Raw genomic sequence first — 12552 nt, 5'->3', positions numbered from 1 at the left:
AGGGGCTTATTGTTGTGATGTGATTAGTCCCGCTCTAATAAATACACCAGTCTGTCTGACAGCATTTCTCCGAGCCGGGCAGAGCCGTGTGACCACAAGCTAACAGGATGATTTTGGCTCCACGCATGTTGTGTTTGTGTCGCTGTGTGTCCAGTACGTGTCTGCTGACGCTGTTTGCCCCTTGCACTTTCCTAGTTAATTTATTACCTGATTTGCCTTTTGGGACAACAAAAGGGCCTCAGCTCCATTAGAAGGACGAAGTCTGGAAAAATTCCTAAACATATAATTTATTGCTTGGGTTCTTTGAAAGAGCAGCTTTATGTGCTCACACTTACAGTACAGCAGTAATCATTTTATTATTCGGAGTAAACACAATAGTGTCCGAGTCATTCCCATAGCAATCACTAGACAACATTGAAACAGAGCGCCTGCTGCCACACCTAACATGTCAACACTTGGTTTAACCTTCAACACTCAGGAGACGCAAACCTTTCTAACCTTTACAAATGTCTAGATGTATAGCAGCATCACAGTATGCAATATTGTTACCACAAAGGATTGTTTCTACTGCGGTGGCTATTATTCCAACTGTTCTGAGTTTTTTCATGCTAATGTAATATTTAGCTTGTGGACAGAGTCTCACACTGGACACAGATGGGATTGGCCCAAATGCTACAATCTAAGAGTGTTGGAAGCAGAGAAGAGGAAAGAAGAAAACAAGAATATATCACCTGATATCGTCTCTGGAATGTAACTCCAGAAAATTAATTATTTGCTGAAAACCCACTTATTCATTGATTTTTCCTCATAAAGTAAACATATTTAAAAGAAAATTCAGTTTGGGAAGCTGAAACTCCTTAGCACAATGCTACTTCACATGCTATTGGCTGGTGTTTGCTAGGCAGCCAATCTCGGAGCGCCATTTATTCTTCTGGTTGCTGATTGGCTGTACAAGAGCAGAACTAAGGAAGACTGTAGATGCTAGCCTCTGAGTTAGCGCTAAGATGGTTTTAGCTGTGCGTATTCATGCATGTCAAGGCGCATTTGTTATGCAGTTATAAGTTATTTTAGATGTGGTCTCACGTATTCATGGATTTTAGATGTTCTGTATGGTTCCTACACCCACATATGCCTGAGGCCCACTGCTGCACTGTGCTCCTCCACCAGGTAGATTTAGATTTAAAATCATGCATTAATTTAATCAGCATGTTTCTTGATGACGACAGATGTTTTTGGTAGCATGTAGCTAATGCTAACTTTTGATTAGCATTAGCTTATCAAAAGTTAAGTGATGACTTAGTAGTTAATTTTGACTTTTCTGTTTTAGATGAAAGCAGTCAGATCGTGTTTATGTACCATCGCTGTGTCTTCACAACAGTGTCAAGAGCAAATGCTTGACATGTTCTACTTTCTTTTTATTGGCTGCTTTAAGAAACAAAAACTCCAGATTGGCTCCTAATTCATGGCTCCTGTCAGAGTTGCTGTGGTGGAATATCCTGTTTTGCATGGAGGTTGTTGAACCCTGGATGTTATCTCTGATGCTGCAGGTAGCTTGCAGACCTTTACACTTTGTACCTCTTTTATTGCTGCAGGTCATCGACAGCCCTTGATTTTATCTGTTTGTTTTGTAATTTTACTGGAGGTCATTGTTTTGCAACACGTCTTGAGTTATTTTTCTTCCTCTGTGCTGACACACTCCTGTTTTCTTTTTTCATTTCTCTTGCTAATGATCCGTACCACGAGCCAATCTGTCACTGCTGCACCATCAGTCCCTTCCTCTCATTCCCTGTTGTCTTCAATATGATGGCGATAGATTTTTCTCTCCCTCAGGGGATGAAGGCACATTTATTGTGGAAAACAGTAAGGGGCCGACATAAGGTAGGATGTTTCACGGTCGAACAATTATTAAAGATAAATGCACTGCAATAAGCCACGCTAAGTGAGATTGGCACTGGTGATGCGTTAAATTAATCATTTGGTCTGTGTTTCTTTCCTCTTTTTAAATTAAAAAGCTTAATTACATATATTTATAGTTTGTTGTTTGTAGTAATGCAGCCCACGTCTTTGAGACCTGATTCTTTATTCACAACATCATTTATAGAAATCCACACCAGTACCTTTTTATGACCTATTCTCAGTTTTATAGTGAGGTTCAGCACATTTCTGCTTTTTCCTTCGAAAGCAACACCGTCACACTTTCTGTTCTACATCCATGTAAAGCAACAATTTTCTCTTTATTGAGTGCTTTCATAGTGAAAAATGAAGGAATTTCAAACAATACTTAGAAACATTTCTCATCAATTTAATAGTTCTTTACAAAAATGTGTCTTGTGAACGACTAAAGGAAACGGCTAATTTCCTTTTTTTTTTTTTTTTTTTTGCAAAAGGTGAAGTTGCCAATATGGCTGCAAATTTTTTGATTAGCTATAATTATAGAATACTGCTGTGAGTGGTCATCAATATAAGTTACAAAGCTGGCAATTTAAATGTCTATAACCAATATGTTAATAAAATTAGCATAGCTAGCTTTATCAGCTGTTAGCATTTCTCCCTGTTTTTTCTTAGAGAATGAAAACCCCTAACTGTGAAATTTTCAAAACGATGAAACATTTTGCTGCAGTACGTTCAGCCCTCCTCTTACCTGCTGAAGTGGGTCAGTTTTCCTCATCACTTATTCGTACACAAGAGTCTGACAGAATGCCGCCAAACCTGCACAGCAGAAAGTAGCAAAGCATCAAAATGTCCAGCGCCTGCCAAAAGCTCTCTGTTGTAGCAGCGAGAATAAAAAAAAAAGCAAAAATGTTTCTGTAGACCAACAATTTTCTTTTAGATTTGCTTCAGACACATTTTGTGCTTCGTTTGATTTCAATTTCAAAAAGCAAAGAAAATTGTGAACTTTGAATTGTCTTCATATTCCAAACACTGGATGGTTTCCCTTTGAACTTTTTATTAGGAGCCACCCGGCTAATCACTCAGGCATGTTTTTGTTTTCAGCATTTAAGCTGCGGTATAATTTGCATGATAAACTCCTGAGAGCACGTTTGCCTTTTGAGACATCGGGAATCTCGTTTCTAAACCTTTGTACTGGCTGCACCGGCTGTACAAGCTGAACCACTGAAAAACGAAAGCTGTCAAAACTGCAGGGCCCTTTAGTTTACTTTTTTACAGACATTGCTATGCTTATCAGAGAAGATAAGTTTTGTTTTGTTTTACTGCATTTAAAAATAAACCTTAGATGTTGCAGGCTGTGTTGAAGCGACACCAGTAACACATACTGACATGCAGTGTTTATCTGTGAAACACTGCGGCGCGCGTCACGCAGGCTAATCTGATCGGAGTCGCCTCGGCCGTCCTGCTGGATTGTTGCTGCATTAGGTGATAAATGCACAGGTTCAGCGGCGGCCACGGGTAACGTGCCGAGAGTTTAAAGGTGCTATCTGTCTCTCCGGCTGTGTGAGCATCGGTTTACAGAAAGCGCAGATCTCCATGGCAATCTGAAATTGATTGCCAGCGGCTCTCAGGGCAGGTACTCGTAAACAAAAGGAGTGAAGGGAGGAAATGATTAGGCCTGTCACAATCAATCAATTAATTGTATGCATTTTTTTTACTTCATTTTACCAGGATAAAAACCCATTGAAAAATAGAAACGTCTTTCAAGGACGTCCTGGCCAAGAGGCAGCAACGAACACAGTACAGAAAAAATACACAATAAAGAAAATGACAAGCTATTAAAAAACACACAAAGAATTAAAACAAGCTCAATAATTCCCATTTTCATTTAATGTTTTTCTCTTTTCTCTCTGTTTCTATCCAAAACTGGACAACAAAAGTCTGTTTGTTTGGTCTCAACTACTCCTTTTTCCAAGGACAATTGTGTTCAGAGAGTTTTCATAATTCATGTTATTTATTGTTCTGTTAATTTATTTTTAATATTTAAAATGTCTTCCAGCTCCAGTGTTAAGTATTTATTACAATTTAAAGTTTATTGATCTTCGATCTTTGCTAGTGCCATTACATTATTCTCAAAACAACAATATTATCGCTCATCACAATAAATGTATCGTGTCAGGCCCACAAATCACAACATGTTGCATCAAACACAGCAGAGCTGCTGGGCTTTGAGCGTCTGGCGTGTTTTGGTTATGCAAATCGTTTTCTCGTTGCTACGGATGCCTGAGCGTCTGCCTCTGCCCCTCCTGGCTGGTGCTCCTTGGTCTGCCATTAGTGATGAATAATGGGGCAGTCTAAAATAGGCAGCATGCTTCCAACAAACTGGTGGGTGCTGCTTTGGAGTGGGTGTGGAGTGGGCTTTGAGGGAAAGACTGCAATCGCACCAAAAGCGGCGTCATAAACCTGTAATGTTGCTTCTCTCTTCATCTGGTGTGAGTTTGTTAGCAGAAAGTTGTCCTAGTAACAAATTCCCCTCTGTTTTCCTTCTGTTTATGTGTGAAGTCTAAGACGGATAGCTGCTACATGAGAGATTTTGTTTTCCCTTGGCTTTTTCTTACCTTCTCCACCTTTTTTGGGCCTTTTCTCCTGACAGAAAAGTGTGAAGGAGGGAATCCTGTTAAAGCAGACCAGCTCCTTCCAAAGATGGAAGAGGAGGTACTTTAAACTCAGAGGGAGGACGCTCTACTACGCCAAAGACTGCAAGGTACAACAGAAATGCGTACTAGTGCCCCGTGCTGCAGATTAAATCTGTGACTGCATGTGTCAATAAGGAACCATTTGTTTCCCCGTCAGTCCCTGATTTTTGATGAAGTGGACCTATCAGACGCCAGCGTGGCCGAGACCAGCACCAAGAACATCAACAACAGCTTCACGGTGAGCAAATCTCGGTTTGCAAACGACTCGGTTTTAAACGACTAAACATTCAAATGTAGTCCTGGACATCAAGTTTCAGCTTTTTTAAATTCAGAAATCACAAAGTGATATTTCAAAATACGTGTTGTGTTCATGAATGATTGGTTTGATCATAGGATTTTTCTTTTTTTTTTAAGTTTCTTCTTTAACAAAGTTGCAGATTTTTTTCATATAATGTAGTTATTTGGTTAATATGTAAAGATTCTGCAGTTAAAAATACCCTTAATTTGTTGAAACTAATTTTTTTGCAAATGTATTTATTTAAAATCTGCATGCAGTTTATTCACATATTTTAGTAAAAAAAAAAGAGCAGCACATGTGATTTTAATATGACAAACTCATACAAACTTAAACTTCACTGTACATCTCATCAGTGTTTCATGCTCTATAATAAAACTATGAAGTGTTGGTGAAAAAAAGTATTTACAAAGAACTGTGAGGTGAAATCACTCAGTCGGGTTTATTTGCATATTGTAATATAGAGATATATAGAGAGACAATATAGAGAGCTTGTAAGACGGTCAATAATGAAGACGTTCTGAAAGGAAAAATCTCCTCTAGGCAGAGTCGATTTTATACCAGGGATCCAAAACATGGGAGAGACAGTCATTTCATATAACATGATCAGCAGATGTTAACTTGTAATAATTTTCCACCACAAGTGTAGAAATGCTTCCACTATGTTTTGATATGACTTGTTGATAATTTGACATACTTTCTTTGTGGCTCTTTGTGTGAGAATAAATCTGTTGGGAAATGTTCTGCTTAGTAAACAAAGGGCTTCCTCTCTAATGTTGTCACAGTTAATAACATAATATAATAAGCATATATTAACAGACAGACACAAACAAAGGTGCAGCGACCAATACATTCTTTCTTTTACTGCACTGTGTTTACTAGTGGAACACCCACTGATTTGTGACAATAAAACCACTAATTACTCATTTATTTAATATTATAGGGCAACAAAGAAGCACCAGTGAGTTTAGTTTAATTTCCAGCTTTTGTCTCGTATGAAGTTTTAACCTACCAACACTGAACTGAATTTCTCTCAAACTAAAATTAACAGCGTCCATAAATTGCTTTTCCAGCCTTCCTGCTGTCAGCCATCATTAGTCTATATCAGAGGCAGCATCCCACAGCGATGGTGTGAAGTCACTGGGAAGATAGTTTTATTATTTTAAAATAACAACATCAGCATCTTTTATTGATGATGATTAGCACAGTTAGCCTAGCTAGGTACAAACAGCTGTGGATTCCTTACAGACTGCAGACATTTCCAGCCATGTTATGTGACAGAGGTAAATAAAACAGTAAAATGAAGCAAATTTGCTGTAATATATAAATCTCTCATTGTCTGTTGATCTCTGTTTAAGTAGCACATTTAATAGCCTGGTTTCCTTTTTAATAACTTCAAACACATTAGTGATGCTGAAATGCTCCACTACTGAATATCAAACTTTAAATCTACTTACATCTGTAACAACTTTCAAACCAAAGAGTGTTGTTATGGCAACCATTCTTCACTTAATACATGTTCACTGAAGTACAAAAAATCAGATTTTTGAGTTTTGAATCCGATTCAGGACAAACCAATCTGATTTCAGTCACCAACTCTACATTTAAATAGTTAAATAAGATTCTCTCCGTATTTTTCCCTACATGTAACTAATAGCAGCCGAGGTAAATGTGGGGGATGCTGCAACATCTTTGATACTCTAAACTTCCCATTTATTCTGAAGATTAAGCCATAATGTTGCAAAAGTAACTCCTTTAATGAGTTTATTGAGGTAAAATGGGGAATAAAGTGATTTTATTTCCTGCAGCTGTAGGAATTTGAAGGATTGTTTGTTCAGGCTGCCTGTTTCTAATTTTTATGTTTTGCCATCAGAAGTTCAAAATAGTTTTTTCTTTAAATACACGGTGAGACATTCATCAGACTGAGCTGTACTTAACTTTAAAGTATTAAGCACATAAAGCAAGCTTGATTTGTTTAATCAACTTTTAACTTTGAAATAAATACACATACGTCAGGTTTGTTTTAGTAAAAATGTGCTAATCTCAGAATGCGTCTCTGTCCTTCACAGGTGATCACCCCGTTTCGTAAATTGATGCTTTGTGCTGAAAGCAGGAAGGAAATGGAGGACTGGATCACGGCTCTTAAATCCGTTCAGAAATGGGAAACCTATGAGGTGAGCGTCTCTAATCTCTTAACCACTCCGCTTTCCTCATGGAGTAACTTCAACACGATCCTCTTTGTCTTTTCTTTGCCTTCTGTCCTTTTCCCTGCTGTCTTCTGTATTAAAGTTCCTTGATGAACTTAATAACATTTTATACAGTCTTTATAGAGTCAGGTTGACAAAAAAGTCTTCTGCTTGGCACAGGCCAGCCAGTTCAACATGGAGCATTTCTCTGGGATGCACAACTGGTACGCCTGCTCACACGCCAGACCCACTTTCTGCAACGTCTGCAAGGAAGCCCTGCCGGGCGTCACCTCCCACGGCCTGTCCTGTGAAGGTACACACACACATGCACACACACACCCCCCCCCCACACACACACACACACACACTCACACACTTTTAGCATCTATACATACCAACAGGGAGCTGGAGTTGTCTTTTTTCCTCTCTGTTAGCTGTAAGTGCTTCCGATCAAGTTTATTTGCGTTGCATATTTCACCAACATGGCAGTTCAAAATGCTTTAGATCATAAAATCACACAAACAAAAGTCAGAAAACATCATACAGTCACCAAAAAATGAGAACAAATATTAAATTTTATCGAGTGCCGTCATCAAAAGCGTCAATACACATCATGTATGTTAATCAATGTTCCATTATTACTTGTTCAAATGCAAAACTAAGCTGTTGATTTAAAGGAGCTCAGTGTTTCGGGTGTTTTGCAGTTTGCGGTGCATAGAAGCTGAAGCTTTAAGCTAGTTTTGTATATTTTACTATTTATTTAAACGTTATGTTGAATTAAATTAAACATTTTTTCTACTTGGTGTTCAGTGTTGACCGAGATTTATAACTCTTTCCTTCAAGGCAGATTTGACTAAGTGATAGTTGCGGTTCACCATCTCTCATATCAAACAGGAAAATCTGAACTCATAAATGTCTTGAGCTCAGGTTCCAATAAACACATTTTATTACTGTTCAGGTTAAAATTTCTCTAAGACCAATCCAGAATCCTGCAGAAATCCAGTGCAGCAAAAAGCTCCCAGTAAAATTACTGACCTGCAGTTATCAGCTCTGCATGCAAAGCTGAAACAAGACTCCAGCTAGACTGTTGAGTCCCACATCCTGATCAATGATTAAACATAAATGCCACACAGTTGTTGCTTTCTGCAGTTTCTGCTTTTTAAAACAGACTAATAAACATAATTCTTACTGCATTTTGCATATGTTGACTGGCAAAAATATTCACACTCTTTTAAACTTCTAATTCATCCATTTATATAATTGGGATTTTATTTGGTTGTCCAACACAAAGAAGCACACACACTGCAAAAACACAAAATCGTGCCAAGTATTTTTGGTAGTTTCTGGTACAAATATTTTTGAAATAAGACATTCAATTTTCAGCAAGATATCAGAGCTTGTTTTAAGTGAATAATATCTTACAAATGTCAAAAGTAGTAGTTACACTGGCAGATTATTTCATTTGTATCAAAGAAAACATGTCTTGTTATAAATTAAATAATATGCCAGTGGAACTATGTCTTTTTGTGGATTTTAAAGAAGTATTATTGTAAGGTAGTTTTGTCTTATTTCATGCCTTTGCTCGAGAAACCAGACCATAACCACTTTGTGTTTTTGCTGTGTAAAAGTTGGGGGGAAAAAAAAAAACATACATAGTTTTAATGTTGTGTAATTTTTTTTTTTTATTTTACAGTTAAAATCTGAAACCTTTCACATGACACTTATAAATAAAACCTCAATCCACCCAGAAAGTGAATAGAGTGTGTAATTTAGTCCAGTGTTTCTGCCTCAGAGGTTTGTTAGAGAACCTGAGTTCTCAAAACACGAAGAGCGACGACCGCAGCACACAGGGCAGCGATGACGTTTGAAGATATAAAGTTCAGTCGTAAAATAACACCCCGGGCTTTTGAAGACCACCCAATCCATCATTATGCTAGAAGAGCATTAATCAGGGAAGCAGCCAAGTGATCCACTGCAGCGGATGTCAAGAGAACAACTGCTGGTTGACCTTTTTTGGTCAGCCGGCAGCTGACCAAAAACAACAAGAAAACCCATAATAAGAAGTCATGTTGCAGTTTAGCTGAAACCACACAGCTGACGTATGAAATAAGCCGGCCGACATCAACAAAGATCAAATTTCACAGTAATATGTAAAACATTTTGCCTGGCAGGAAAGTAGTGCTGCGAATCAGCCTGAACACACCAACACTATCGCTGCAAAAACACAAAATCTCACATCAGTGTTTCTTCTCGTCTAGTTTCTAGTGGAAATATCTTAGTTCACTCAAAACAGAGAGCAAGTGATTTTTTTTAGCAAGAAATAAGAGATTGTTTTAAGTTAATAATTCCTTAATATTGATAAAGTCCTAGTTCCACGGACAGATTATTTCACTTATAACGTTGGAAAAATGGTTTGTTGTAAATAAAGCAATCTGTCAGTGGGACTAGTACTCTTTAAAATCATTATTAAGCTCTTACATCTTGCTGAAAATATATTTGCACTATAAATTAGATTAAAAAAAATACTTGGTAAGAGTTTGTGCTTTGCTGTAAAAAACATGGTGGCAGCATCATGATTGAAATTTCATTTAAAGTCATTTAAAAAGTCCTGAATCCAACTGAGAATCTAAAGCGAGATTTGAAAATGGCCATTTATAGATTTTCTCTCACCAGTTTAAAACTCATTTATTGCTCATTTTTCTTCGCAGATGCTTCATAGACAAACCTCAGGACAAGCTAGAGTCAAAACTAAAACTTTAAAAATAAGTGTTTTTTTTTTCTTTCTTTCTTTTTCAGTTTGCAAGTTCAAGGCTCACAAGCGCTGTGCTGTTCGCTCCACCAACAACTGCAAGTGGACCACGCTGGCTTCCATAGGAAATGAGATCATTGAGGATGAGGACGGGGTGAGACTTGCATCAGCTCATGAAATTCTACATTTTTCTTTGGATAAAGACACCTAGAAACAGGCCGTTCCACTTCAGCAAAGTGCTTTCATCCAGTGGTGTTGCTGAGCTCCCTGTGTCTGTTCTCAGGTGTCCATGCCGCACCAGTGGCTAGAAGGCAACCTGCCCGTCAGCGCCAAATGCGTGGTGTGTGACAGGAACTGCGGCAGCGTGCGGCGGCTGCAGGACTGGCGCTGCCTCTGGTGCAAGGCCATCGTGAGTGGGATTGATCTCAGCCTCCTTCCTGTCAAAATCTGTCATTTCACATCAGCGTCGTTTGTTTAGAGCCGAAAGTTATTTTTTAGCTCGGGAGAAGTTTAAACGAAACTTCATCAGGGATAAAGATGAAATTGGAGCCATGGGGAGTTTCCGGTTCGGGTTTATAACAGCATCAGAGCTTCTTATTGTCTTGTTTCTTTTTGATGCAAGACTTGAAAAATGTTGGATCTGAACTTGTCACAGAGTGTCAACGCCTTTCACAAGGAAATGTAACAGAATGTAGCAAAGCAGCTTCCGATAAATGTCTTTCTATGTAAAGATATCTGTAATTTTCCCTTGTATCTTTTGAATTTGCCTCAACCAAATTCAAAAGATAAAATCTATCACTGTTCCTAAACCCATTTGGGTAACACTTTATTTTTAGTTGGCACTTTTAATGGACTTTTAATGCAACTTTGCATTGAAAGTGTCATTATTTACTGAATGACGCATCGTGCCAACAGTCGTAAACATTCCTGAAGACTCCTTCATCTTTATAACAGGTTGTTACATGATTTATATGTTCATGATGGTGTCATCATGTCGGTCCTATTCACATCCCGTCAGATAAAGTTTTACCCAAATGGGTTTATCATTAATGCTCATTTGTGACATGTTTGAATTTATGAATAAAAGAGTAAAAATGGACAGAAGACAGAACTACAGCAGACTTTGCTGCGTGGTAATTTGTGGGGCTGCAGTTACTAATTATTTTAGTAATTGATTAACTGCTTTGTTGATACAAACATTTTAAAATCAATCAGTTGTACTTTATGGATCCCAAAGGAAAATTACATTACATTTCAGTACAGCCCACCCAAAGAAAGACAAACAAAAACATGTGTGGACGGGTGCCATCTTGGAACCCTGGAGGGGAAACTTCTTACCTACATCGTGTTGTAAGAAAAAGAAAAACCTGGATAAATACATCTGGATCTGACCGCTGAGCTCGCTGTGCTCATGTTCAGTAGATCCTACAGAGCGCCACGCTTCTACTTTCCTCCACTCCCACTTACCGCAGGCTTCTTATGAAGTACACAATGTCCAATCCTGAACACATAAAAACACACAGAGGCACAAGCACAAATGGTCCAGAGTGGCATTTGTAAAGGTTACAGAACTGGCATTTGGTGGGTTTCAGTGGGATGTAACGACCTTTCTGCCACCACTGAAATCTACAATTACTGTGTCCACCAAATCACCGTGTGTGTGTGCGTGTGTGTGTGTGTGTACTTTCAGGTGCATAACAGCTGTAAAGAACAAATGGGGAAGGTGTGTCCCCTGGGCCAATGTCGAGTCTCAATCATCCCACCCACTGCACTTAACAGCATCGACTCAGATGGTGAGACAGCACCCACACATATGCACACACACATGCAGCCTATTCCTCGATGTTCTGTCGAACCGACAGAAGGGAGAAAAAGCCGAGGAATCTCACCAGTCCGGTCTAAATACTGGGAATTGAGAACCGGTTGATGTTATCCACGGCATGAAGAATGACTTGATTATATTCTCTAAATAGTTTACAATGGAGTCATAAATGTAGATTTTGTCAACTTTTCATTTGTAAGCTGTATTTATTTTTTCACTTATTTACAGCTTTTCATGAATAAACATCGTCTTTTAAATACAAAAACAAGAGTAAAAGCTACAGAAATTTGATATTTCTCTTTAGGAGCTGCAAATACCAACAGTTATCTTTTTCTTTCTTTCTGAATATTTTTTTGTCATTTTCTCAAACAGCTGAAAGGTTTGTGTCTCATCACCACAACAGGTCTATAAATCCAGTAAAACCTTCCTGTTTATATCCATAATTTGTGGAAAAACGTCTTTCTAAAAATGAATATTTATTTAGATTTATTTGACCAGGAAAACAGTCTGATTTCAGATTTTTGTACCATTCCTAAACTCATTGTTTCTGTCCAGATCGATTAGTTATTTAGTAGCAGAGGCGTCGTCACACCAAGTGTGTTAGAGGAAATCAGAAATAAGTTAGAGTTCACATTTTACGCTTTCTTTAGCATCTGAAATGAGTGACGAGTACTGTTAGCCTGTTTAACATTGATAGTAATAAACATCAGTCCCTGTGTTTTCTCTATTATTATTCAACCTTTTTCCAAAAAACTTTTAACATTTCCTATTTCCATATTTTCAATGCAGATAGACCAGGACTTAAAGTATAAAACAGACAGAAAATATCTGCTTTGGTTAAGTTTTTTTCAGTGTCAGTGTTCACACTGAAGAGTGTTGCCAGTTCAGCCTCAGTAGACAAACACTGACTGCAA

At 38.1% G+C, this 12552-nt stretch overlaps 1 protein-coding gene across 1 annotated transcript in view; it reads left to right on the top strand.

Moving 5' to 3' along the window:
- Positions 1 to 6950: 6950 nt before the first annotated feature.
- si:dkey-172j4.3 (diacylglycerol kinase eta) overlaps positions 6951 to 12552 on the top strand; it is a 23690-nt gene continuing 18088 nt past the window's right edge. Inside the window, 7 exon segments of the mRNA XM_016676222.1 lie at positions 6951 to 7055; positions 7248 to 7380; positions 9864 to 9970; positions 10100 to 10225; positions 11507 to 11629; positions 11631 to 11788; positions 12056 to 12088. Of these exon segments, the coding sequence (XP_016531708.1) occupies positions 6975 to 7055; positions 7248 to 7380; positions 9864 to 9970; positions 10100 to 10225; positions 11507 to 11629; positions 11631 to 11788; positions 12056 to 12088 (761 nt within the window). The 5' untranslated portion in view covers positions 6951 to 6974.

The sequence above is a fragment of the Poecilia formosa genome, unplaced genomic scaffold, assembly GCF_000485575.1.
Source record: "Poecilia formosa unplaced genomic scaffold, Poecilia_formosa-5.1.2 Scaffold130, whole genome shotgun sequence".
Lineage (NCBI taxonomy): Eukaryota > Metazoa > Chordata > Actinopteri > Cyprinodontiformes > Poeciliidae > Poecilia > Poecilia formosa.
The sequence above is the reverse complement of the archived record's forward strand: the minus strand, read 5'-3'. Positions and strand labels throughout refer to the sequence as shown.